This window comes from Sebastes umbrosus, chromosome 4 (assembly GCF_015220745.1).
Source record: "Sebastes umbrosus isolate fSebUmb1 chromosome 4, fSebUmb1.pri, whole genome shotgun sequence".
Taxonomy (NCBI): Eukaryota; Metazoa; Chordata; class Actinopteri; order Perciformes; family Sebastidae; genus Sebastes; species Sebastes umbrosus.
The window spans coordinates 31,897,364-31,923,357 of record NC_051272.1 but is presented as its reverse complement, the minus strand read 5'-3'; the positions used below and the strand labels follow the sequence as shown (position 1 = coordinate 31,923,357).

The following is a 25,994-nucleotide window of genomic DNA, read 5'->3' as shown; positions in this document are numbered from 1 at the left end:
TTCCTCCCCTCTCCTACCTGCAGCTGCTTGTCTTGTGGTCCGTAGGCCATGTAGTAGTTTTAATGGCTCCGTATCTCTCTCCCTCACCTTTCTCACTCCTACCTACCCAACCCACCTACCTGTGTCCCTTCCCCAGGTGCCAAACTCAGTGCACAAGCACCCCTCAGTCTTTCCCGAAACGCGGCAGGCGACGCCCCTCACTTTCGCCGTGTTACACGGACATGTGCCCGTGGTGCAGGTAGTGACGTCCTCTCTCTCACCTGTGATTCTCTCATCATGACCTCTCGTTGTGCTTCAGCTCATGGTTGGTCGTCATTGTCATTTTTGTCATCAAAGCTTCTTGGTGGTGATGATGATGATAATGGTTTTCCACTACGAGTTTTCTCCTGTCTCTCTTTTTTCTTTTCTTTGTTTTCAATGCTGTTTGTGTGATGTACAAATTGATCTTTTTATCTTTAAAGAGGGCATTCATCCAGTCAATCTATAGGTCTGAACACTTTTGTTGAACATGGCCTTCCGTCAATTTCCACTTTTAAGCAAATGGATCTGACTGCATTTAGCGAGTGGAAAGTGGAAACACAGCGGTCTAATTGTTATCGAATTCATTTAACTAATTCAGTTTGTCCTCTAACTGATCCGTCCATTGGATTTTGAATCATTAAATTCCAATGGAAACTGTTTAAGCCATGTGACACCACAATTTTATCTCTGAGGACATCAGCTAAAAGAAAGAAAGAATGAAGTTAAGAAGATTCAATTCTGTGTGAAACCATAAAGTTTAATGTTATTAAATATATAATCATTTCACACTCAATTTCCCAAGATATTAATGTCACATGGAAGTCATTTTTGATCGTATTAAAGTTATGAGATTCACGAACTCTTTTAGATTATTCTCACCGTTACAAGTATTGTTCCCCAGATAGATCTGCAGCATCATTTATCAATGATAAATGTCTTTTCAGTGTCTGAGCAGTGGTATATGTACTTCAAAGACGATGTATTAAATATAAAATAAGCAACAAATTGCTGTCAATATAACAAATCAATAAAACAGATTTATGAGAATATTTATAGATATTATCAAAAGTCGTCTCAGATATTATCTGCTGAATTTGCATTTAAAAATATCAGCAAATATTAAAAGAATAATTTGACATTTTGGGAAATAGGCTTATTTATTTTCTTGTTGAGAGTTAGATGAAAAGATCAATGCCAATCTCATGTCTGTACGGTAAAAATGAAGCTAGAGCCAGGTGATGGTTAGCTCAGCTTACATGTAGCATACATAGTTATATCTTGTTTGTTCCAGTTGTAATCCAATTTCTTGCTCAGCTAACTGAGCTAACTAGCTGTGCTTCGAAAATAACATGCAGATGTGAGAGTGGTATCGATCTAACTCTCAGCAAGAACGCATATAAGTGTATTTCCCAAAAATATTGAGCAATTTCTTTAAATAGAGTAAATATGAAAATTAAATAAATATCTGAGGAGCAACAGTTTACAGGATTTGTGAAAGTAAAAGTTGGCTGCACAGTACAGGCAGTGTAAAAGTGAAATAATCACTATTCCCTATGCAGATTTGTTTTGCATGAAACAGTCACTAGATGAGAGAAGCTGAATTCTACCAGACTGACTTCAGATCATTCTCATTAGCAGAATGACTCTTCCTCTCCTCCTCACCCTCCCCTCTCTGTCTACCTCTCTCCTTCCCGTCGTGCCTCCCCCCCCCCACCGTGCAGCTGCTGCTGGATGCCAAAGCCAACGTGGAGGGGTCCCTGCAGGACGGGATGGAGAACTACACAGAGACCCCGCTGCAGCTGGCGGCTGCTGCAGGTACAGAGACACAGCGTGACTCCCATCCTCTGCCTCCTGTCCAACTCTATTGTAGCAAGCTGACAACACCAGCTGGCCATCTATAACCAGCTGATAACAACACCTGAGTGCCAGCGTGATCATAGGCTGAGTTATGACTTTAGAGGCATACTTATCCTGGGGGCTGGAAAAATAAAGACAAATAGAGGCATGCATGCAGAATGATGATTGAATGTTTGCCTCTCTCTCATTTTTCTGCTTTAATCGTATTGTGTGTGTGTGTGTGTGTGTGTGTTTATAAGCTCTGCCAATTGTTTTTTTTCATGCACAGGTAACTTTGAGCTAGTGAGTTTGCTGCTGGAGCGGGGGGCCGACCCCATGGTGGGAACCATGTACCGCAATGGCATCTCCACTGCGCCACAGGGAGACATGAACTCCTACAGTCTGGCAGCAGCTCATGGACACAGGTGGGTAACACACACACACACACACACACACACACACACACACACATTCATGTTCAATCATGAGTAAACACAAGTAACACTCTGTTCATACTGTGTATTCAACATATAATCTTGTTTATGCTTAAACACGATCGCAACAGAGCATGTCCATGAAATTGACACCTCATCTGTTGAAATGGTTTGTGTCGTTAATGTTAAATACTGCATGACTAAACTCATTGTGTGTTTTCTTATGTTTCGTTGCTCTTCACATTTTTCGTTGCTCTTCACATTTTTTTTTGTTAGAGATGGTACAATGTAGAGACTAACAACAGCAAAGACATCTTGAATGTATGAAAATAAAGACTTAATAAAACACAGTAGGGTCTCAATGTGCCACACATAACAGCGCTAAAACTACATTTCAACATTTACTTCCTCTATCTATAGTTTTTGGTAATGCTTTATTTGTTACAGGGCCTCAATTAAAAGAGCAGTGTGTAACATTTTGGGGGGATCTATTAGCAGAAATGGAATATAATCATAACGATGTTTTCATTATTGTGTTTTCGTTAACTTAGAATGAGCCCTTCATATTTACATAAGGAGCGGGTTCTCTTCACGGAGTCCACCATGTTGCTCCGCCATGTTTTTACAGTAGCCCAGAACAGACAAAACAAACACGGGCTCTAGAGAGACACTTTTCGCGTTTTTACGTTACCTGAAGGCCACCGGCGTTCTCCGACACACTAGTGAAACTGTTACAACGGTTTTGCACTCGGCGGCTCACGTTACCGCAGCCTTGGAAAGGGAGGAGTGAGCGGAGAGGTACCAAGTTGGTTGCAATCTGCAACCACACCACTAGATGCCGCCAAATCCTACACACTGTACCTTTAATTTGTACAGATGTGGATATGAATGTTCAGCTGACCAGCTACTAAACGACTGTCTACATTATGCAAGCAATCAATTGTAATTAATTGAAAGTGTGTCAATTAATACGGTCAGTTTTCCCTATAATAAGTCACAAATTACACCTTGCAATGTATGACGAATTTATTCTGAAATGCTGCTGACCTGTAAAACAGAGCGTTTCCTAATTTTTTGCTACATTTTATGAGATGCAAGCCAATAAATCAAATAATTGGAATGGCCTATCACAATGACACTTACTCACTGACTCCCGTTTTCACAAAATGACACATACAGTATATTGAGGTGACAGGAGCATCACGCTTTCCTAGTAAGATGTATCCAAAATGTGTCTCTGTAATTGCAACTTAAAAGTATAAGTTTAGCACAGATGATTCATGCCCCTATTATGTATAGGTGGGTTTAAATTGGAAGTGTTGGAGCAATGATAGCAATTCTTTGTAAGCTTTTCAAGGTAGATACGTCCCTATTTGCATAAAATGAGAAGCTTTTGCCCTAAGGATATTTTGAGTTGTTTATATGCACTAAGCATTTGTTTATCTAGCCATACTTGTTAATTAAAACTGAGCTATATGCAGCAATAACACTCAAAGCTGTGAGACAGTTAATTACAGATTGCTGTGGCCTATCAGTAATGACCTCAGTGACAGACATATCACTTTTATTATAAGTGTGTGTATAATAATACAAATGCACCTTGTGGTGATATTGCCCTGGAGACTCGTGCAATAAAAAGCAATTAAACAGAGTCCTATAATCTGTAAAGACGAATCAAATTACATTTCTCTTTTGTCTTTGTGCTTTTGTTTATTTAGAAATGTGTTTCGTAAGCTGCTGTCCCATACAGAGAAAGGGAAAGGGGACGTCTTATCCCTGGAAGAGATTCTGGCAGAGGGTACGGAACTGGAAGGTAGAAGTCCGTCTCAGATTGACCTGATCCGAACTGGGAAGGCCAAACTTAAAGCCCTGAGAGAAGCCATGTACCACAGCTCAGAACACGGGCACGTCGACATCACCATAGATATACGGAGCCTCGGTTAGTTTATATAAACACTCTCAAAAACATACACAAGCGTTTTCTACAGTGTCACATTCTGCATGCAACATTTATACCTTCTTTGTGCACATTTGTGTGTGTATTTGATATGTTTCATGTGTGTTTATCTCTACTTATTTCCCAGGGGTTCCATGGACTTTGCACACTTGGATGGAGTCTCTGCGCACATGTTTCCATCAGCACCGCCGACCTCTGATCCAGGGTCTTCTGAAAGAGTTCAGCTGCATCGAGGAAGAGGAGTACACCGAGGAGCTCATCACACACGGTCTGCCTCTCATGTTCCAGATCCTCAGAGCCAGCAAGGTACTGCACTGCACTTCATTCTGCTTCTATACTTTCAAATATCATCTCTGCTTTGTTTACTTATGATTGTCATTACGGAGTCAGGTCATCAGCCTCACAGAGACTGACAGAGCCCCAGAGGCCTACTCAATATCAGTTACCCAAAATGATAATGATTTATGACATGCCTCCTCGCTCCTCTCCTCTCTGTTGCTGTTCATTAGATCAGGGCCCCGTCTCATTACTTAGGCTCATGATCCCCTTGGTAGGCCATAAACAGCACATCATCCCGTCTGTCACCTCTGTTTGTTTTGTCTGCCCTGCCTTGGCGTAGCACTGCCCTGTCGGCGTGATGAGCTGTGCTGTCATCGCTGATGTGAGAGAAAAACACTGCAGTGTGCACTGTGCACACACACACACACACACACACACACACACCCACGCACGCACACACACACACACACACACACACTCTAACAAAACACACAATCAGACCTGCAGAGACTCGCATGCGTGTTGAATCCCATACCGACAGTATTTCTTTCTCTCTCTCTCTCTCACACACACACGCACGCGCGCACGCACACACACACACACACACACACACACACACGCACACACACACCCACACACACACGCACACCCACGCACACACACACACACACACACACACACACACTCACTCACTCACTCATACACTCAGCCCATCCAAGCCTTCAGTGGATTGCTGCAGTGTTAGTCCTTGTCTGATGTATGGTGGGGCCAGTGACCCTCATCTCTATGAGGGCCTCAGGGACCTCTGGCACGGTTTGCCGCAGCATGAGGTGCCTTAGACGTCGAGGTAGGGGCCGTTCATCTTTCATAGTTTACTGCCTAGGCCCACTGAAAGCTCCATTCAACAATTTAGTCAAATACAGTTGAGTATCCGTCTGTCTGGCTATCTATCTAGGCTACGTTCCAAATCAAATACTTTTTCTTTTTACTTTTAGTACATACTGCCCTTACAAAGTACGTGCTGGTGCATGCAGCGTGCATACAATCGGGACTAACGCTGCGTTCCATTTGAACTAGGAAGGGAGAATTTCTGCGTTCCCAGTCCGAAATTTACGACTGGACCCCTGAAGTTGGATTTCCGACTGGGAAAGTCGGACGACTCTGACCAACCCTGACCTAAAACTCCAAGATTGCTGCTCTACTGCTTCAACAGTTAAAAGTAGTAAATACTGTTTATTAGTTCTTCTGTCTTATTTGTGTCTCATTAAATCAGTTATACACACAGCACTGTCCAACTTCTATCTGTGGACATGTTGCTATACGGTGTTTATATGTGCAAAATACCAGCTTAATGTGTTGTTATCAACTGATGTTGCTAACAATGGCTAACCTGGCTGGAGCTAACCCCATTAAGTTTTCTGACTTGTTGTACTGCAACATGGTCAACTCGGGTGTGATGTCATTTCCAGCTCTGACCTCCAATTTCTGAGGTAAATGGAATGCAGCAATACTTGAACTTTGACCCTCTAACTCATATATCCGCAGCACAGAGGATTGTGGGTCAGAATAGCCAGAAAAGCACGCTGGCTTGCATACTACAAAATGCAACCGGATGAAGTAGGACATCCTGGTATTTTTGGCATACTGCATTTGACATACTATATAGTATGTATCGGGACATACTAAAACGCACAGCTAGTATACATCTATCTAGTGTCTAGTGTATATCTAGTATCTATGTTTGTATCTAGTTCTATCTATCTAGTATCTATCTGGTATCCCTATATCAAGTATATATCTAGTATCTATATATCTAGTATATATCTAATTCTATCTATCTATGTATCTATTTAGTATCTAGTATCTATCTATCTTATCTATTTATCTAGTATCTATCTATCTAGTATATATCTAGTATCTAAATGTATATACAGTATCTAGTATATATCTAATTCTATCTATTTATTATCTATCTGTCTATCTGACTGTCTATCTAGTATCTATGTATCTATTTAGTATCTATATATCTATCTGTTTATCTAGTATCTATCTATCCAGTATATAACTAGTATCTATGTATCTATCTTTATCTATCTAATAACAATCTAGTATATGTCTAGTTCTATCTATCTAGTATCTTTCTATCTAGTATATACAATATCTAGTTCTATATATCTAACCAACCTACCTATCTCTCTCTCTATCGCTCTGTCTCAATCTCATACTGTCACAAATTGTGTCTGGCGAGTGAATGTGGGGAAAAATGGCAGAAATTCCTATCTGTCCCTGGTGGAATAAGTGGCTGTTAATAGCTGTTTGTTGGCTTCATGCTTCAGTAAGAGCAACCAGCCTTATGGGGCTTGTAGTGTCGCGCCCTGCCGCCGCAGCTGAATGGCACTTATCCTCCCCCTTCCTCAGTTTTAGCACCTCACACAAGAGGGAAATTGGGTGTAAGGGGAAGAAGATCTCACCCTCCTGTCTTTCTCTTTCACACGTCACACTCCTACAGTAGCTCAGCCTGTCGTGGTGTCCCCCCCATTACAGTAATCTCTGAGGAACTGAGAGTGTAAGAAACCAACCTGATATTCATCTGATCCCCTTTCAAAGGTGTGAGAGTAGCCACGAATATGTGGCTTTATTGGAACCACCGCTTGAATAAAGTGAACGGCGAGCGTGATATAAGGCTGCGGAAGTTAAACCTCTCTCGCTGTGCTGATAATTGTGTTGGGGATGTTTTGTGTAGGAGAGGTAGCACTAAAGTAAGTACTTGTGTTCTTGCGTAACATGAACTCCTGGATGTTTGGCTGAGCACTGCCCACCCAAGCAGCGCTCCTCACCCTCTGATGTTGTGTTACTCTGTCTGTGTTTTGTCAGAATGAGGTGATCAGCCAGCAGCTGTCAGCAATCTTCACCCAGTGCTACGGCCCTTACCCCATCCCCAAACTGGCCGAGATCAAGAGGAAGCAGTCGTCACGCCTGGGTGAGGGCCGGCCTTTTGAATTCTATTTTAGTCATTATGAAATTTATACTGTTTATGTAAAATACTGCATTAAGGCAGCACAAGAGCACTACATTGATGTATTTTTTCGTCAGCCGTTACCAGTAAATGCACAATGCGGGAAAATTGGAGGTGCACATACAGCCATCTAGTGTTCAGAGACTGGAATAGAAATTGTAACAAAGTCATGTTACTGTCAAAAGTAGCTGAAATGTGTCTAGAATGGCCAGTAAGGCTAAGTTGTACACCCCATGTGTTTTTTTGTTTTTTTATGATAATCAGAAAACCATCAAGTTTTTCTGGCCACGTGTCTTGCAGATCCTCACTTCCTGAACAATAAAGAGATGTCAGATGTGACCTTTTTGGTGGAGGGGAAGCCTTATTACGGCCACAAAGTCCTGCTCTTCACAGCTTCCAGCAGGTACACTCACTTCAACACCAACCTACAAATACCCAAGTACAAGAAATATGTATGTACAGTCATTTTTCTGGCAGTATATGGTGACTATGAAGGCTCTGAATGTGTTACTGTACATTTTAATATGAAAAAGAAATGACTAAACAATTCACATGCTGTGTTGATATGCTGTTGTCAGCTGCACATTTCTTCCTACTGATCGATAAAGTCATTTTTTCCTGTCCCCGGGATCTTGACAGGAAGTCCATTTCCATCTCATGTCATGTTACATAGATGAGAACCCATCAGTCCTGTCATAAAGGGACTGAAGAGAAATTACACATCAATCAAATGTGTTGTTAACATTATGTCCTCAGAGAAAAACATAAAATAACTAATTAAAACTAACCATTGCTGTACAGTAGTTCCAGGTTTATTGTGCTCTCCTTTCATGCTATAAGCTACTTACATGTATTAAGATTTTTCCAAAGACTGTGTTACACTAGCTCTTATACTGTCGTTTCTCTTTTTCTTTCTCTCAAGGTTTAAATCTCTTTTAGCGAACAGACCTTGCGGTGAAAACACGTGCATTGAAATCAGCAATGTCAAATATCACATTTTTCAGGTAATGCAATTACTGTAAACGAGGGACACATCCGTACTCCTTCCTTCATAAATTCATACTGTGTTCATCCTGGTATGGAAGCTGTAATATGTGTTTTCTCTTGTCAGCTGGTGATGCAGTATCTCTACTGTGGAGGGGCAGATGCTCTGCACATCAGGAACACTGACATCATGGAGGTTAGGTCCTTACTACAGCTTTTACTGCAAACCTGCCAAATGTATTATGTTCTATAAAGCTCCCATTGAGAACTATGATGGCTTTTCAGGGCCATTGTAGGTTAAAAAAAATGAACGGAGCCGAGGGGAGGGGGGTAATATTCAGAGACAAAACTGTCATAAGTGTAATAAATTTACATGACAAAAACTTGGATATTCTCTGAGATTAAGTTGATAAATGTATGAGAAAAAACTCACAAATGTGCGAGATTATAAAGTCGTACATAAAGGAGAAAAAGGTTGGAAAACTGAGTGAGGCAAAGGTCCTGAAAGATACATATACATGTTTTCTTTCATGTTCTTAATGTGTTCTTTTATGAACGTAAGTATTAATATTATAGAAGTTACAGGAAAGTAAAGACGAAGAAGTTCCATCTTTGAATACACAAAGGCATGTGTCTTTTATTTCAGCACAACAGTAAAAAGCAACCGTTTTGGTTAAAGAAGACGTCACTCTGAACACACTACACACTTTAACAGTTTTTTCTCATAAAGTTATCACTTCAATCTCAGAGAATATCCGCATTTTTTTATCGTAAATTTATGACTTTAATCTCGGAAATTCTGGATTTTCTCTCTGAATATGACCACCCTCCCCCGGCTCCGTAATATTTCTTTTTTTGTTGTAGAAAACTTTTATAAAACAATTTAGAATCTCAAGGTCACTTACGGATTTTTTTTTTCAGCTTCTGTCTGCAGCCAAGTTCTTCCAGCTGGAGTCGCTGCAGAGGCACTGTGAGATCATCTGCACCAAGAACATTAACACTGAAACGTGTGTCGAGATCTACAATCACACCAAGGTGTAAAAATAGAACAGAATCAATACACCCACATTATTACTACTAATGGACAGCACAAAACAAGCTATGATACAAAGCATTTTAAAAAGAAAGAATAGTTTGGGTGTTTTGAAGTGGGGTTGCATGAGGTACTTATCCATAGTCAGTACAGTACAGTACCTTCAGTAGACCCAGCCTGGAGAAGCAGACAGGAGTTACTGCAGGGAAGCAAATCAATGTACTGCTGTGGACGGGGCCGGCAGCAAAACATATTTCAGCCACCTAAAAGAAAGGCCCACCTAAAAAAAAAAATCAATATCAGTTTAAGTCTGCGCTATATTTACAATATTTTCACCGGTTTAACCTTGCTGTGAGGCAGCTATACACTTTATGTTTCTGATGGAGAACTGAAGCCGTTAGCTATGCTCTCACCAAAGCCACCAGACTCCATTGAATAAAACACTAATTTTACCTCATAGAACACAGAGCAGACAGCTATTGTGTGACTTTGGTGAATCCGAACTAAGCAAAGCCACACGATAGCACAAACAAACTAACCGATCGAGGCAGCAGTAGACCAGCAACCCCGGTGTGTTGCAAGGGAAAATTACAGTTTTTTTTCAATGGAGTCTGGTGGCTTTGGCGAGAGCATGGTTGGATACAACAGCTTCAGTTCGCCATCGGAAAGGGCTGTATGACAGCAAAGTAAAGTGCAGAAAATATTATAAGTATAGCGTACACTTAAACATATATTGATTTTTTTAGTGGGCCTTTCTTTTAGGTGTCTAAAATACATTTTACTGCCGGCCCCGTCCACAGCACTACATCGCTTTGGTTATGTGCGGTAACTCTCTAAACTGGGGGGCGTACCGACCGCCATCTACTGTAGGTAATACACTGACTATGGATAAGTATCTCATACAACCCCACTTCAAATCACCTAAACTATCCCTTTAAGGGGTTTTGGATAGAAAATGTCCACTAAATGGAACTATTGTTTGCATACTAAATTAAGGCCAGAAATTTAATCTGTAATTTCTTGAAAATGTGTTGCAATTTTCGGTGCTAAACAATCATGTTTTTTTTTTCCACAGTTTCTTGGTGCTCCAGACTTGGCGTCGTATATAGAAGGCTACTTCCTAAAGAACATGTTAATCCTGATTGAGTTGGAGCCATACAAACAGCTGCTGTACGACACACCTCCAGATAGCCCCGGCGCTGACATCCTGCAGGACCTGGAGAAAACCCTGGCCATCCGCATCCAGTCCATCCACCTGTCCTCCTCCAAGGGATCCATCGTCTGATCTCCTGACCTTTCTGAACACAGGGACAGAGAATATATACCAGAGAGGTATAAGACATGACACTGAATTGAGACGAATGAGGAAAAATAAGACTCGTGGACTGTCCGGTTACGATCTTTGTCTCTGTGAAGCTCATCACTTGCTAATATGCTTCTTGTTATCTTACCACAGATGGTCTGTCTGCCTTGTTGATATGTCAACTATGAATTACAGTAACATACAGTGACTGTCATGAGATAACTGTATTATGCCACAATTTGCCAGTAACACATCCCTGTAACAATGTCCCTCATTCAGCAAGACGTTCTCAGCTAAGTAGTACAGTCTGCGTGTTTCATGTTGAACTGAATGGATCAGGTTGGACTACGGAATCTCAGAGGAAGAGCTGCGACCAACTGCAACAGTCAGAGCATCCGAATACACAAATGCGATGTGTTGAGACGATGAACAACCTCAGCGTAATGTGACAAGCCATCAGTGTATCCCTTCTGAGGAAGAACTGCTGCCTCGTGCTGTGATTATTTGCTTAAACATGTGGACCTGTACAGAGTAATTTGTATATTTGTCAGTCACTTTGCATTATCTGTGCTGATAACTCTTTAAAGCCAAACAAGACAAACAACTGACAAGTACCTGTAATGTGACTGATGCAAAAGAGGGACTTTCACCATGTGACTTTTGGGCAACTGGGTGGGAAAGAGGACTTTTCCTTCCTCCGCTATACGTGTAAATATTGTTCATAAAAAACAGAGCTATTGATAATGTAAGTTAATGTATATAGATATATATCCACGGATCTTTTTCTCATGTGTCTTACTGTTGGATATCGCTGTAAAAACAAGAAGCTCATCTTTTAAGTATCTGTGTTTAAATGTTGCATGTCAGAGGGATGGCTGTGTGTTTCATTTATTTTTCTGTTTGAACTGCTGGAAGATTGCGTTGAGGAGCTGCTTTCACACTTGTACGACTGAAAGTTGGGCGAGGATATTTTTGTCATCAGCATGGGTCACTAAATGTGTAACAGTCAAATGGTGTCGTCATTTCGTGTGCGAGAGGCTCCAGGCCTGTTTAGTCCTGAACTGGGAACATTAAGCTGTCAGCTGTCGTCACAGGGATTGTGAAACCACATGACTTGTATATGTGTGACTTGATATATCTTTCCTCTTTAAAGATTAATATAAAGAATACTATGAATCCACTCATAGATTCTTCTGGTGCAGTCTCTGGCTCAAAAAACACCCGCAAGGGGACATCTATTATTCAGTTTGGTGTCAAATTTTGAAGGCTGTCCTGTCATTTTTTTTTTGTTCTCCACAGCTAGACGGTTACATCTCAGCTGGAAGGTGGTTTAAGAGGACACATGCTCATTTTCAGGTACATACTTGTATTTTGGGGTTCTACTAGAACATATTAACTTTATTAAATGTTCAAAAAACGCTTTATTTTTCTCATACTGGCTGTGCTGCAGCACCTCTTTTTACCCTCTGTCTGAAAGAAGACGTAACAAAGCTGCATCAGCCAGTGCACATATAGGCATATAATGTTAATCACTGCATATTGGTGCATTTTTTATGAGGAAAGTTAGCTTCAGGTAGGTAGCTGAAAAGGCTGGTGCTCAGTATTTTTAACTACTGTACCAGTGTTTTCAGGCAAGCTAGCTAGAAATGATGCATCAAGAAATTAAATGGGTGCTAAGACCAAAAAAGAAAATGAACAAAATTAAAAATGAAGAGCTTTTGAAAGGTAAATACAAGATAAAAACAAGCTTTATATTTCTTTTTACTCCATTTTAATTAAATCGCGAACAATATTTAATTATTGATATTAATTTGTGTTTATTGATATTTATTAACGTACTCTGGTGTATATTGTTGGCTTGTTAGAAAACGTGTTAATACATTTAAAGCTGCAGTTGTTAACTTTGAGTAAATATGATAATGTTATTTTTTATAAAATAGTCACTATATCCTGACAGTGATGCATGAGACAGGTAATCTATGAAAAAAATCATGTTCCTCTGCCTCCTCCTAGTGTTTTTTGTGTGGCATTTGAAGGATTTCAACGTGTCCGAAGAAAAACAACCAATCAGAGCAGAGGAGTCTCTACAGCAGCTGTCAATCACTGCTCACAAACATGACTGACAGCTGCCCACAGACTGCTCAGCTCTGATTGGTTGTTTTCCTGCGGGTATGTTGAATTCTTGCAAATGCCATTAGGACCACTAGGGGGACACAGAGGAACCTGATTTTTTTTCACAATTATCTGTCTCATGTTCTACTGTCAGGATATAGTGAACATTTTATAAAAATAACTTTTTATTATATTTGCTCAAAGTTACCAACTGCAGCTTTAATCCATTTGCTCAGAATGATGAAGTGCCCTTTACAGCCAATATGCCGTAGCCTATATTTAATTTGGATTGAAGCAGTTTGCAGATGTGCCGGAAAGTTCAAAGAAGTGGAGGTGCAGAGGGGATGTCACGGTCAGAGAGAGAGAGAGAGAGAGAGAGACAGACAGACAGGTGTAAAGCAACTCAGAGGAGAAAAGACACCTATAAAGAGAAGAAGAAAGAGAATCAAAGCTGTGCAGAGAGAACAGACGTGGCCTTGTTCTCTAGCTGGTGCACTCTGCAAAAGAGAGTAAAAGCAAAGTGTCCCTCTGTACTGCTGTTGTCAATAAGATGCTGCACTTCTCATGCAGACATGCACTGAGTATCGATTTAAAATTACAGAGATTCATAGTGCTGTTAGATGATATTCATTTTTACAATAATTACTAATTTGTGCCCTGGGCTTTGTGCCAGCCTGCTACAGAGAAACCAAAGTGCCAAACATGAAACTGATAATCATTTTTGTTTATGTGACGTAAATGTCAGATGCAGCAGGATACTCAGGGATTGTTTGGCTCTATGATTTTTTTTTTTTTTTTTATGAAATGATAAACTCTACCAATCAAATTACTGGGAGTAAACAATCCTGTCCAGACAGGCTTTTTGTATTTTTTTGTTTTACATTCCCAGATATTGATTTGTGTTTCATCTAATCAGTGTGTTCCCCTTTAATGTCTCCAGGGAACTGTTGCAATATACTCTTCTCTCTTTGAGTGTGTATGGTATTTGCAGAGTGTGTGTGTGCTGGGCGGAGACATTAGCATGGCGAGGGACGGGGGTGACAGCAGTTGTTAAGGAGTCGCCATGGTTACCGCCGCCCAGGAACAATGTTGAGCTGAGAATGCTCCGCTGTGTTAAAGACTGAATGGAATCCTGAGGTGCACATACATGTACGAGCTTATACACACACACACAAACACAGTGTGTCGTCATCCAATGGGATTTACTCCTGAATGAGTCGTTAGGAGATTAAAGCAGAAATTATCCATCATCAGATTAGCTGTGTCAGACAGGAGGCCGTGTGATTAAGCTGTGGAAATGTCTCTGTTGCCTCTTTTTCTAAAGCACTGCTGGGCATCTTAATTTACTGGGCTGTGAACTGCAAGTAGAGCGCTAAGTAACAACAAGGGACCTCCACAGGGGGACACATTCAACTATACAAGCAAAAACCAACTTGTTTGACACTTTTACATGTGAATTTGTCTCTGTGGCCGCTTCGTTTTTCTTGCTATGAACTGGAATTTGCAAACATGCCTTTGTATGGCTGTCCTGCACTCATTTGTGAGTGTCTATTGTTCAGTGTTGTGAGTGGGTTGATGTGCATGTGCAAAATGGGAGTGTAAGAAGGGTGTTTGCCCCACTAGCTCTGCCCCCAGCGCGAGCCCCTTCAGCCTCCCCTTGTTGTCATGCACAGGCGCTCTCCCTTTGGCACAGAGCAGGCTGGCAGCACAAGAGCCATGTGTTTTAGCTCCACGCTTTGAAGGGCTCAAAAAACTTTTTTTCAGAACTGTTTCTGAGAAAGGGGGGGGGGAGAGAGAGAGAGAGAGAGAGACAGAGAGAGAGAAAAGAGGAGGAGAGTTGGGGCGAAAGTGAGTGTAAGTGTGAGCGAGAGAGATGGGGAGCAGAAGGAACAGCAGACAAAAACAAGCTGTCCTCCATGTGCTGATCTGATCTCAGTTGTTGAAGGATACTTTATGTTGGACAATATTTCTGCAGGAGACTCGACAACAGGTGAGTGTGGAGGGAGCAGCATGTGAAAAAAGAGGAAGATGGAATAAGTGGTGTCTTCTTTGCTCAAAAGAGGGGTTGTTTTGGGGGATACTGCATGATTCCTAATGGCTAAATTTCTTTTAGTTTAATGCACTTTTTCCTGAATTCCCATGTTGGAGATCTGATTTCCATCTTCAGTTTGAAAATGAACTTATTGCCTCCTGTTGATGGGTGCAGCTGTGAAAAAATATGTTGTCATACTGTAGGCCCTGAACTCATGTATAGATTTTTTTTCCCCCTTTCCCATAGGCTGTAATCCTCACTCGGCACTTCCCATCCCATAATTGAGGAAGTTAGCCACCAGTTGTTTCAACGATGCAGTGCGACGAGCTCTCAGCCAGAGAGGAGTTCACCTACAGCCACGTGCCCACCCTGGAGAGGGCCAATGGGTCGCTGGGACGAAGGGGCGACAGGGGAACAGACAGAAGGCCGGACAGGGGGGAGCGGTACAGGCCCGAGCGGGACAGCTACACAGTGGACGTGAGGGCCAGTGACCTGCAGCTGGCCCAGCCGGAGCACCTAAAGCACCCCTGCTTCAGCTACAGGGCCTGGCTCTACAGTGTCCTCATAGGGGTGAGAGGAGAGATGGTCAGGGAGAGCTACAAAGGAGGCACATCACAGGGTGTATCTATTTAGTCCATGACACACAAATTTTAAAGGTTGGGGTGATCTTTTTTTTTTTTGATGAGAGAGTATCCCAATCTAGAAATTTTGAGCGGGATGGCGACATGAAATCTTGTTTTGTGCTTCCACATTTAGGTGAGGAAAAACATACAACAATATCTGCAAACTCTAATCGATTGTATTAGAAAAGGACACAGATAACAAAACCCAAACTTTATTATAGTGAATATGAATGGATGTGATGGGGTTGCTCCCTGTCAGAATTTCAAATATCAGCAGTTTGTCTGTGTGTATTGTGTTATATCTGGTTAAACCTGCAGTAGGCAGAATGTTTTTGGCATCATTGGGCACAAATTCCATAATAACCTTTCAGCATATTGTAATTTAAGTGTTCTGAGAGAAAACTAGACTTCTGCACCTCCTCATGGCTCTGTTTTCAGGCTTTAAAAAGACTTTGGCCAATCACAGGTCATTTCAGAGAGAGAGCGTTCCTATTGGCTGTTCATTCAACGGAGGCAGATGTCAATCACTCACGAACTCCAATCAAACGGTCAAACTAGGCAGCACTAATCAAATATGAATCAATATACTGTTACTGTAATGCCTATTTCTTGCCTCAAATGTTTTCAGAAACATTTTGTCGTGTACTGTTTAGCTGTAAAATGAGACAGTGTGCTCAAGCTGGTGGGCGATGCTTGGTATTTCCTCAACTGATCTCAACATGGTCACAAACTTTCTCATTTTACACACAGAGGCACATGATTTTTTCAGATTACCTGTCTCATGCACTACTGTCAGGATATAGCGACCGTTTTATAAAAACAGCTATTTTTAATCATATTTACTCCATTTCTACCCACTGCAGCTCTAACTTGGCACTTCAGATTTATGTATTGCTAAATATGCATGCGTTTGTGTGTGTCTGAGCGAGAATGTCAGTATTCTTGTGCAGCCTTACCTGTTGAACACATTTATGAGTGTCTGTATTTGTATATGCATGCATGCCTGTGTGTGTGTCTTCAGGGCAGTCTGCTCGTCACATCTGGTTTCTCTCTGTACCTGGGAAATGTGTTTCCTGTTGCCATGGACTACCTGCGCTGTGCTGCAGGCTCTGTAAGTGACCGGCATGCAAGTGCAATCGCAGTCACGATGTTTGTATCCACGATTTGTTCTTATTTTGTTAGTACCCATTGATTTTTGGGATTCACCAATGTTTTCTTATTTTTGCTTTTCTAAGAGAATATTTTACGAGTGGTCGAGAGTAGGGATGCACGATACAGATACCGGATCGGATATCGGGCCGATACTGACCCAAATAGCTGGATTAGGTATTGGTGACAATGGGGCCGATCTATTAAATTTAGTTCTATGTTCATATACTATATAAACATTATATACTGTAATTTCAATTCCTGCTTAAATTTTGACCAATTTGTTGCTGCATTAAAAAGGTTTACACTTGAATTATAAGATAAGAAAAACACATCTAGTTTTCACAGTCCACAAATTGTTTAAACGCAAGAAAACACGTTTTAAATTTCAGTACCATTAAAAAAAAACACATGAATGTCATATAATCTAATTCAGATGTTTTAGAGTAATTATAAAGATGGGATTAATACATTTGTGGGCCAAAGCCATACTAATGGTCCACTGATCCCAATTAAGACTATAAAAACCCTAGAATGATATTGTGTGCCTTAGAAACTGCTCTTCTCTCCAATTCTTGGGCATGTTGCCATAGTATGTGCACAGGGCACAATACCTGCCCTATAGTGTTTAGGGGCGTTGCCTATGCTAATACCTGTCCCTATGTAGTATTTAGAGGGAGTTGTCTATGCTAATAATAAGCAATTGGCCACACGCTTCCAATTTACGATCAAGTGGGATTAATCATTCAGCACGCCTGGGTAAGAGCAGATTTGGATGGTTAACAACAGGCTTGTTCGAGATGAGCCAGGCCTGCACAGAATCGATCACCTGACGATCGCCGCTCAATGCATGCCGGTTAGATTTGTGTCAGACTTGATCCCAACTTGATCCCGACTTGATCCGACTTGCTCTCACGTGGGCAACGATGACCTTAGGAGATCGAAGCGGCCGCAGTTTTTAGAGCGGTGCCGCAGTTGCTCTCCACCGACTGCAAGACCCAGGGCATGATGGGAAATGCCTGGCTGTCGCCTGATCACAGAGCTGATTGGCTCTTAGTTTTGACAGCAAACACCACGTGTGGTAGAAAGTCACAACTTTCTGCGTAATTGTAATATTTAACGCCAGATTGTAGGATATTAGTCTCACGTTGTGCAATGAAGGTTTCATCTGTTAACAAACACATCTTGTGTGGTTGATGATGATAATAGTAATAATAATAATAATAATAATAATAATAATAATAATAATAAAGGTTATTTATATAGCACTTATTAAAATGACTGCTCATTACAAAGTGCTTTACAAGGCGGACATAAAAATAATAAAAGATAGAATCCAATGCCAGATACACGCACATTTCCACATATATTTACAAACAAATATAGATAAATCCCAACGTGGTCTGCAGGTCAAATCTAACAGAATGTCACTTTTCCTGTGACTTCCTGTAAATTCTTCGAAGGCTGCTGGAAACGGCTGGAAACTATCCGACTTGACCGCAGCTTTTAGTCACCGCCCCGTGCTGCTGCCGCCTGATCTCGTCTACTTTCCAGTCGAGGCGCAGTTCATCTCGAACGAGCCAAACGTTTGTTGCACCTGGAGTTGACTTCTCTTAATTTTTCTCTTAAAAGCAAATTAAGAGAAAATATAAGAGAAATTCAAGAGAATGTTGCTGCATGAGGCCCAATATATAGATAACACATCATTTTCAGACGGCATCCATCTGCCAAGTAGAACAATTCAGCAGCTCATTTGTTGCTGTTCTCCAACACACAGGGCCTCCCTGCAGCGATCGCCAGTTTTGCCATCGCCAAGAACAGACATGTTGCAGTGAGTAAACAATGAACACACCATAATAATGTTTTAATTGATTTTTAATTAAGGCAATTGAGGCTTGAAACTAACAAAGGTCTTGTGCTTTCTTGTTGTTTTTTTTCTCGTCAAGGTGTCAGATTTCCAGGTGGTCTACGTGTCGACATTTGCAGTGACGACCACCTGCCTGGTTTGGTTTGGATGTAAACTGGTCCTGAACCCTTCTGCTGTCAATGTAAATGCATCCTATATAACGGAAAGTACCAGCGCTTTGGTTACACATACGCATTTCAAGTCATTCTTCAAAATAAAGCAATTTTCTTCAATCTTCCGTCTGCTGTCTGTCTCTGCTCTCTGTCTGCTCTCAGATCAACTTCAACCTCATCCTGATGATTGTGCTGGAGGTGTTGATGGCCAGTACCGTCATCCTGTCAGCCCGCTCTGCAGAGGACTGCTGCTGCCACAGGAAGGTGTGTGTGTGTGTGTGTGAGTGAGTGATTGATGGCGTTTGCTCCCCCAGCTGATGTGCCTCCCCTCTTGCTCTCCCTATAGCTTTCACTCCTCCATCCTAACTCCTCTCAACCTTCGTCCAACTTTTAGCCGGCGACATACGACAGATCTGTGGCTCTAAGGCCCGCAGTGTTCCCCACTCGACTCCTCAAAGCCTACTCTGTGAGTAGTTTTGTTGCATATGATATTTCTTTCTGATCAATGCTTATCATTCACTGAAGAATGTCTCTAATAGGTGATCGAAGTAATCGTGGGGATTTCTGCTGTATTCGGAGGGATTATTGCGCTCAACATGGACGCTTTGCTGCCTGGCCCCTACTTGTCTGTCACATTTTTCTGGATCCTTGTTGCTGTAAGTTTTTCTTACCAAAACTTACTTTTCATTATGACAGAGATTGCTGCTCAGAATGATAACTAACAGGGCCGTCCCTCACTGGCCATATCACGTAACTTTGTGTCTCGCCTGTAATCCTTTGCAGTGTTTTCCGAGTGCTATTGCCAGTCATGTCGTGTCAGAATACCCCAACAAATGTCTGGTGAGTACAAGACAATACTCTAGTTCTTGGTCTTGAGAATGTTTAGTACACTAACAAAAACAGCTATTCTGAGAGTCTCAAATGATATCTTGATGCTTAGTGATACAGGAGAATGCTCTGTTGTTGGATCTCAGTGTAGCGTTTGACACAGTTGACCACAGTATCCTAATTGACAGCGTGGGTACCGGAAGGAGGGGGGCCAAGAGGCCCTGTCCCACTTTCACTTTAAGGTCATTAATCACTGTATCCCCGCAAATTCCCCTTTATTGCAACACTTGCATGTCAAGACTGGAGGTTGTCAGAAGTGTTTTTACTCTACAGATACACTCTCGTTTTAATCTGGTCAGCAGCTGTATGCACGGCTCCCTCTCAGCTGTGTCTCACATAACCGCAACCTGAACTGAAGCGTTTATTTACGCTTCAAGTCTATTTTTGTGACAATATGTGCGTAAACGCGAGGTTAATGCCCAATAAAAAAGCACTGAATAATATATGTATCCATATTTTGCAATTGGCGGAGCAGAGTGTGCTGTGGGTCTCTATCCAATTATAATCAACCATTGTGTAGCTTGATTCTAATGAAATCAAAATGATCTGACATCCAGCCAGCTACAGTTTCATAATGAATCCAAAATATTAACCCGTCGCCCGGACCTTGCTGCTGGAGTTCTCTCTGTGCAGAGCACTCTCTCTCCCTGTGGGGAGGGACGGGATTCCCGGGACAACTGCCAACCAGGGCGGACTGTCCTCAGTGAAAGGGATCTGCAGTGATGCACCCCGTCTCTTTTACCATGCTTAATCTGTGTGACTTTTTTCATCGGCATTCATAACCATACAACCTTTATGATTAAATTGTTTACTAGAGCACCAAGTTCTTCAGAGATCTAGCCTCTTAAATTTGCTCTCAAAGTGCTCCAGATTGATGCATTTAACTTTAATATGTTCTAAATTTTCTATGCATTTTAATCTGAAACTCTGTATTGTGGTGTGCCTCAAGGTTCTGTACTGGATCTCTCCTGTTTGCCTTGCATATGCTTCCCATTCACTTAAAGGTATCTCCTATCATTGCTAGGATGATATTCAATTCTACATCTACATCTTGCAAAATTGTCAGTTGTAATAGTGAAGTTCAATCAGTAAACATGAGCTCCTCTCTCTCAAAGCCAGAAACCAGAGAAGTAAGTCTCAAACTGATGTCATAGGGTATAAAGTCTGGAGCTGCTCCATAGACAATGAATGGGAGACTGATTTTGTGGACCCACAGAATGATTGTTTTCTTTTTTATACCAAAATGAGCTTATTCTATTGTATTGTTCTCAGTTATGAAACAGAAAATGTTCCCATAAACATTCCCCTGGGTGCTCTCAGTGTCATCTAGAACATCTCTCCCATTCATTGTCTATGTAGCAGCTCCACACTTTATACCCTATATGACATCACAAGTTTGAGTTTTAGAGCTCTAGTTTTTAGATTTTGGAGACAGTTGTCATGTTGACATGTTTACTAATATTTTTTGGACTGTCTTAGACCATAGAAATAACATGTATGAATTTTTGAAAATTGGCGTAGTTCCCCTTTAAGTGTTTGATTCGTTCTTGTTTTTTTCTGATAGATGTAGCAAAACTCAGGCCTATTGTGTCTCAATCTGAGATGGAGCTGTCCCGACTATTGTAACTTCCTCCTCACCTGCCTCAGCAAAACATCCCTGGATTGTACAAGTGGTCCAAAATGTTTCTGATCTTGGTTTCTCTTCATTGGCTTCCCATCAAACTCAGAATTAATTTCAATGTTCTTGTGATCACTTATAAAGCTCTGCGTGGTCAGGCCCCTGCCTACTACTGCCTGATCTACTGTGTCAGCAGTAGGTCTCTAAGGTCCTCTGATCAGGGTTTGTTGGCTGTTCGTCGCTCCAGGCTTCACATTAAAGGAGATTTAGCTTTTGAGGTTGTGGTGCGTGTACTTGGGAACACACTCCCTTTGAACTTAAGATCTGTGGACACTTTTTAAAAGCAGCGCAAGACCCATCTGTTAAGACTTACCTTTGTGTCATTTTTATACCTCTGCGCCAGCAACGGCTACGGCCGGAGGCATGATGTTTTCAGAATATCCGTCCGTACGTGAGAACATATATCTGTACGTCCGTGCAGTCCATTCTCGTGAACGCGATATCTCAGGAACGCCTTGAGTGAATTTTATCAAGCGTCCACTTGGACTCAAGGATGAACTCATTAGACTTTGGTGATCAAAGGTCAAAGATCACTGTGACCTCACATCCGTCCCATTCTTGTGATATCTCAGGTACGCCCTGAGAGAAATTCTTCAAATGCCAAACTTCTACTTGGACTTAATGATAAACTGATTCAATTTTGGAGGTCAAGGGTCAAAGATCACTGTGACCTCACAAAACACATTTTTGGCCATAATTCAAGAATGCATATGCTAACTATGACAATTTCCCACAAATGTTTAACAGGATAAAATAATGAAGTGATGACATTTTGGACAGATATGGATGTAAACTGCAACTTGACTGTTTGGCGGAGACTACCGCGACGCAGTAATTGTAGTTGAATTAATTTCTATTTTATATTTATTTCTATTTTACGGTGTTCTTATTTTTCTGTATTTCTGTTTTGTTTCTTTTTATTTTGAAGCACTTAGTAACGTTAAATAAAGTGACTTCCCCACTGTATCTTATGGAAGTTTAATTAGGATGGGAAGGATTATGTTTATCATTAATAGCTACATTTCTCAGTTATACAGACTATAGGTCTATTTCCTTTTTTTATCTCTTCTTGGTGTCTCTCAGGTGGAAGTGCTGATTGCCATCAGCAGCGTGACGTCTCCCCTGCTCTTCTCGGCCTCCGGCTTCCTCTCCTGCAGCGTGATCAGCTTTATTGAAATTTTCCTGTACGATGTGCCTTCGGCCAAGGTGAGCTTAATGACGTGAGAATCCACCAGTGCATAGTAAGCATCATCTATCCAGCCTTGAGCTCTTTTTGCACACAAATACAGGAATGGATTTTAAAGAAACTTTGAGATTGAGTCATTGAGAAATCCCATTGAGAATCATCTAATGTAATATTTATGTGTGTGTGCGTGCATGCGTGGTCCAGCAATCCTATGACATCCTGCTGCTGATCTTGATGGTGCTGCTGCTGGTGCAGGCAGTTCTGACTTCAGCCACTGTGGTGCACTGTGCCTCCTATAAGAGCCAGCTCCGCATGGGGGCTCCAGAGTACGACGAGAGCATGCACGCCTCGACCCATTACTATGAGGTAAGACGGGTAAAAGCAGGAGTTGTGGACACACAAATGGACAAATCTATCTTTTTCCCTCCTTGTCTGTCTCTCCACCTCCAACAAGAGACATTTGTGAATATGAAAAATGATCCATTTAATTCTCTACCAGCTATATCTCACGTAAACTGCATTTAAATATGATGACATCAAAATATATGAGCTAGAAACATATAAAAAAAACACATTGTGCTGCTCATCCTTCACACATCATTTATCTCAATGATTTTGTCACCTTTCCCCTTCCAACATTTCATGTCCCTCTCCTTCTCCCTCTTCCTGTTTCGCTCCCTCAGCAGCACGCAGCCAATGGAACGCTGCAGGATTTTGACAAAGACAGAGCCTGGAAGGCCGTCGTGGTCCAAATGGCCCAATGAACAGTCCTTCAGTACACAGAGAAGTGTGATGAGAGGTGGGAAAAGGAGGAATAACACAAACCCTGTAAGCTGTAAGCGCAGGAGTACAATCCTAAAGATGTATTCAGAGATGGAGAGAGAGAGACATGGAGGAAAAGGGAGAAGGGAATAAAGAACAAAAGATAGAGAAAGAAATCAGAGAGAGAGGTTTGAAAGAATGCAAGAATCATTTTTTTTTGTTTGTTTTTTATTAAGATATCTGCATAGGTGTTTTGAGCATTTTGCTTTGTCTGATTTCTGTTTGTTAGTTTTTTATAATTGTTGCCTGCTCACTGTAGTGAGCATTATTTCACCTGGAAATCGAACCATTCTCTGTAGTTTAATAAGTATTTTTACATTGACACCAGGTGCAATGAACAATCAAGTGAGTTAAAGGAACAGTATGTAGCAGAAATGGAATATAATATTCATGACTGTGTTTTCATTAGTGTATAATCACCTGAAACTAAGAATTGTTGTGTTTTCGTTAGTTTAGAATGAGTCCTTCATATCGACATAGGGAGCGGGTCATCTACATGGAGTCCACCATGTTTCTACAGTAGCCCAGAATGGACAAACCAAACACTGACTCTAGAGTGAGCCTTTCCTGTTTTTACGTTACCTGAAGGCCGCCTCTGAGCGAGGTCAATTTTGCTGATTTTGCAATCGGCAGTTCACGTTATTGTAGTTTTGGAAAGGGAGGAATGAGCGGAGGGGTACTCAGTTGGTTACAATCTGCAACCTCACCACTAGATGCCACCAAATCCTACACACTGTACTTTTAATGTTTAGTAAGTATATAACTGTTTGCTACACTCGGGCCTAAACACAAAGTTTGAGGATGCTGCTTTGTCAGCATTATTTTCGAGGTTGTCTTGTAAGAAGAAAAGAACGTCAGTCTGTATAAAAATCAACAAATGAAACATGATTAAATCAGTGGCAGACTTTAGTCTCTGCAGATTTTCTTTCCTAACAGTGAACACTGACTTACCCTAGCACTCTGTAAGTTATATTTTGTTCTGTAGTAGTTGACCTCTTTGTGTCTACTTGCGTACAGCGGTGTGGTAGTGGTTGCAACAGCTTATTATAAGAGAACTGAACCACCTGGATATTGGAGATTAACTGATGTAAGACATTTTAACTGAAAATCTGTTTCATTTAGGAAAATAAAACGTTTGTCATAATGTTTTATGGTTGCTCTTTTTGTTGTTTAATGTTGCTCACTTGATCGATCTGCTATAGATCTGCTACAATCTGATATAGTATAAATGGCAAGATGACAGGCAACAAATACATGCTTTCTTGTTTGAAAATGAGAACTGTGTTTTAATTATTGTTGTACTCTTGTTTGCTACTATGCTAATTTACTTCATTTCCTTCCTCTGTTAAATGACTCCCATCCCTCTCTGTGTTAGACACTCCTCATGATATATTCTCATTAACAAAGAGTAATTTCCCTCCTTTACATATAAGATTATGCCTCAAAGCGCCTAGATCATTGAGCTAACATGGCATTCACTGGAAATATTATACGCATATATAGGCCTATAGGCTTTATATGCATGTAGAAACACATTTTTAGCCATTTTTATTTTGCCAACATTTTAAACATACACGTAGTGGCCACTTTATTAGGTACACCTGTGCAATACAACTTTTCCTCTACTTTTAAGAAGCCTATAACGTTGACTTTTTGTTGACACTGTCCATCCAGGTGTTAATTTAATTATATGTATATGGTGTTGAACTGGATTGCAATTATATTCAGCTGTGTTTCTAATATTCTGCCACCCTCATATATGAAAAGAAAGGGGAAAAAAATAAACACTTCTCAATATAATGAAGTCCAGTTCAGGCTGTCAACGTTAACACGATAATAACGCAAAAGCTGTAAAATGAGAAAGTTTGCTCCGGCTGGTGGGCGGTGCTTGGTATTTCATCAACTGTTCTCAACATGGCTGCCGGGTCACAAACTTTCTCATTTTCCAGCTAAACAGTACACTACAAGATGATTCTGAAAACATTTGAGGTGAGAAATAGTCATTACAGTAACAGAATATTGATTCATATTTGATCAGTGCTGCAGCTGTGATTGACAGCTGCTCAGAGATGACTGGTTGTTTTCCTCCGGTCTGTGAAATCTTGCAGATGCCATTATAGGAGCACTATGGAGGACACTGGAGGAACATGATTGTTTTCAGATTACCTGTCTCATGCACTACTGTCAGGATGTAGTGACCGATTTATAAAAATAACTTTTTGTTAATCATATTTGCTCCATTTGTACTCAATGCTGCTTTAAAGGCCATGCTGGGTTTTTTTTATTCTCGACATGAACATCCTCAAGATCTCTGCAACGAGACACAGAGACACACAGAGAGAGAGAGAGAGAGAGAGAGAGAGAGACTATATTTGGAAGCAGACGTGGTGAGGTGCGGCTTCCCCCAACCGGCGGGAACCGGCTTGAGGAGAACTGACTTGTGGCTCAGTCCGGCTGACGAGCGCGTCGAGAGCGCGCTACCACCGCGCGCTCCCATCGCCACAAGAATCCCAACAGAGAGCACGAGGCTGCTGGAGGCTGCTGGAGGCTGCTGTAGGCTGCTGGAGGCTGCTGGAGGCTGCTGTAGGCTGCTGGAGGCTGCTGGAGGCTGTACAGGCAAAC

At 41.3% G+C, this 25,994-nt stretch overlaps 2 protein-coding genes across 4 annotated transcripts in view; both read left to right on the top strand.

The window, feature by feature from the left end:
• The window catches only part of btbd11b (BTB (POZ) domain containing 11b), an 88,965-nt gene extending 76,916 nt beyond the window's left edge, over nucleotides 1-12,049 (top strand). Inside the window, exons 7-17 of one of the 2 annotated variants that reach the window (XM_037767132.1) lie at nucleotides 137-238; nucleotides 1,743-1,836; nucleotides 2,147-2,282; nucleotides 4,010-4,230; nucleotides 4,376-4,554; nucleotides 7,402-7,507; nucleotides 7,844-7,946; nucleotides 8,466-8,547; nucleotides 8,655-8,723; nucleotides 9,449-9,562; nucleotides 10,636-12,049. In XM_037767132.1, coding sequence (XP_037623060.1) covers nucleotides 137-238; nucleotides 1,743-1,836; nucleotides 2,147-2,282; nucleotides 4,010-4,230; nucleotides 4,376-4,554; nucleotides 7,402-7,507; nucleotides 7,844-7,946; nucleotides 8,466-8,547; nucleotides 8,655-8,723; nucleotides 9,449-9,562; nucleotides 10,636-10,845 — 1,416 coding nt within the window. In that variant the 3' untranslated portion in view covers nucleotides 10,846-12,049. The remainder of the gene's footprint in view (nucleotides 1-136; nucleotides 239-1,742; nucleotides 1,837-2,146; nucleotides 2,283-4,009; nucleotides 4,231-4,375; nucleotides 4,555-7,401; nucleotides 7,508-7,843; nucleotides 7,947-8,465; nucleotides 8,548-8,654; nucleotides 8,724-9,448; nucleotides 9,563-10,635) is intronic. The other variant, XM_037767134.1, reaches the window with a different exon arrangement.
• A 2,600-nt stretch (nucleotides 12,050-14,649) lies between these two features.
• On the top strand, nucleotides 14,650-24,516 carry mlc1 (modulator of VRAC current 1). 2 transcript variants are annotated; one of them, XM_037766238.1, is made up of 12 exons: nucleotides 14,650-14,965; nucleotides 15,254-15,577; nucleotides 16,652-16,741; nucleotides 18,557-18,610; nucleotides 18,726-18,827; nucleotides 18,961-19,062; nucleotides 19,193-19,264; nucleotides 19,338-19,454; nucleotides 19,582-19,638; nucleotides 22,448-22,570; nucleotides 22,755-22,916; nucleotides 23,237-24,516. In XM_037766238.1, exons 2-12 carry the CDS (start codon nucleotides 15,320-15,322, stop codon nucleotides 23,312-23,314), a joined length of 1,215 nt encoding a protein of 404 aa, XP_037622166.1. In that variant the 5' UTR covers nucleotides 14,650-14,965; nucleotides 15,254-15,319; the 3' UTR covers nucleotides 23,315-24,516. The 2 variants fall into 2 exon arrangements, with proteins under 2 accessions (XP_037622166.1, XP_037622165.1); XM_037766237.1 differs by having other exon boundaries at nucleotides 14,651-14,965; nucleotides 23,234-24,516.
• The last annotated feature ends 1,478 nt before the right edge of the window (nucleotides 24,517-25,994 follow it).

Excerpts from the sequence above, each read along its gene's own strand:
- mlc1 (XM_037766237.1), top strand. The coding sequence starts at position 15,320 with ATGCAGTGCGACGAGCTCTCAGCCAGAGAGGAGTTCACCTACAGCCAC. Across the intron at positions 16,742-18,556 it reads TGCGCTGTGCTGCAGGCTCT|GGCCTCCCTGCAGCGATCGC; the intron begins GTAAGTGACCGG and ends TCCAACACACAG. Across the intron at positions 19,455-19,581 it reads TTTTCTGGATCCTTGTTGCT|TGTTTTCCGAGTGCTATTGC; the intron begins GTAAGTTTTTCT and ends AATCCTTTGCAG.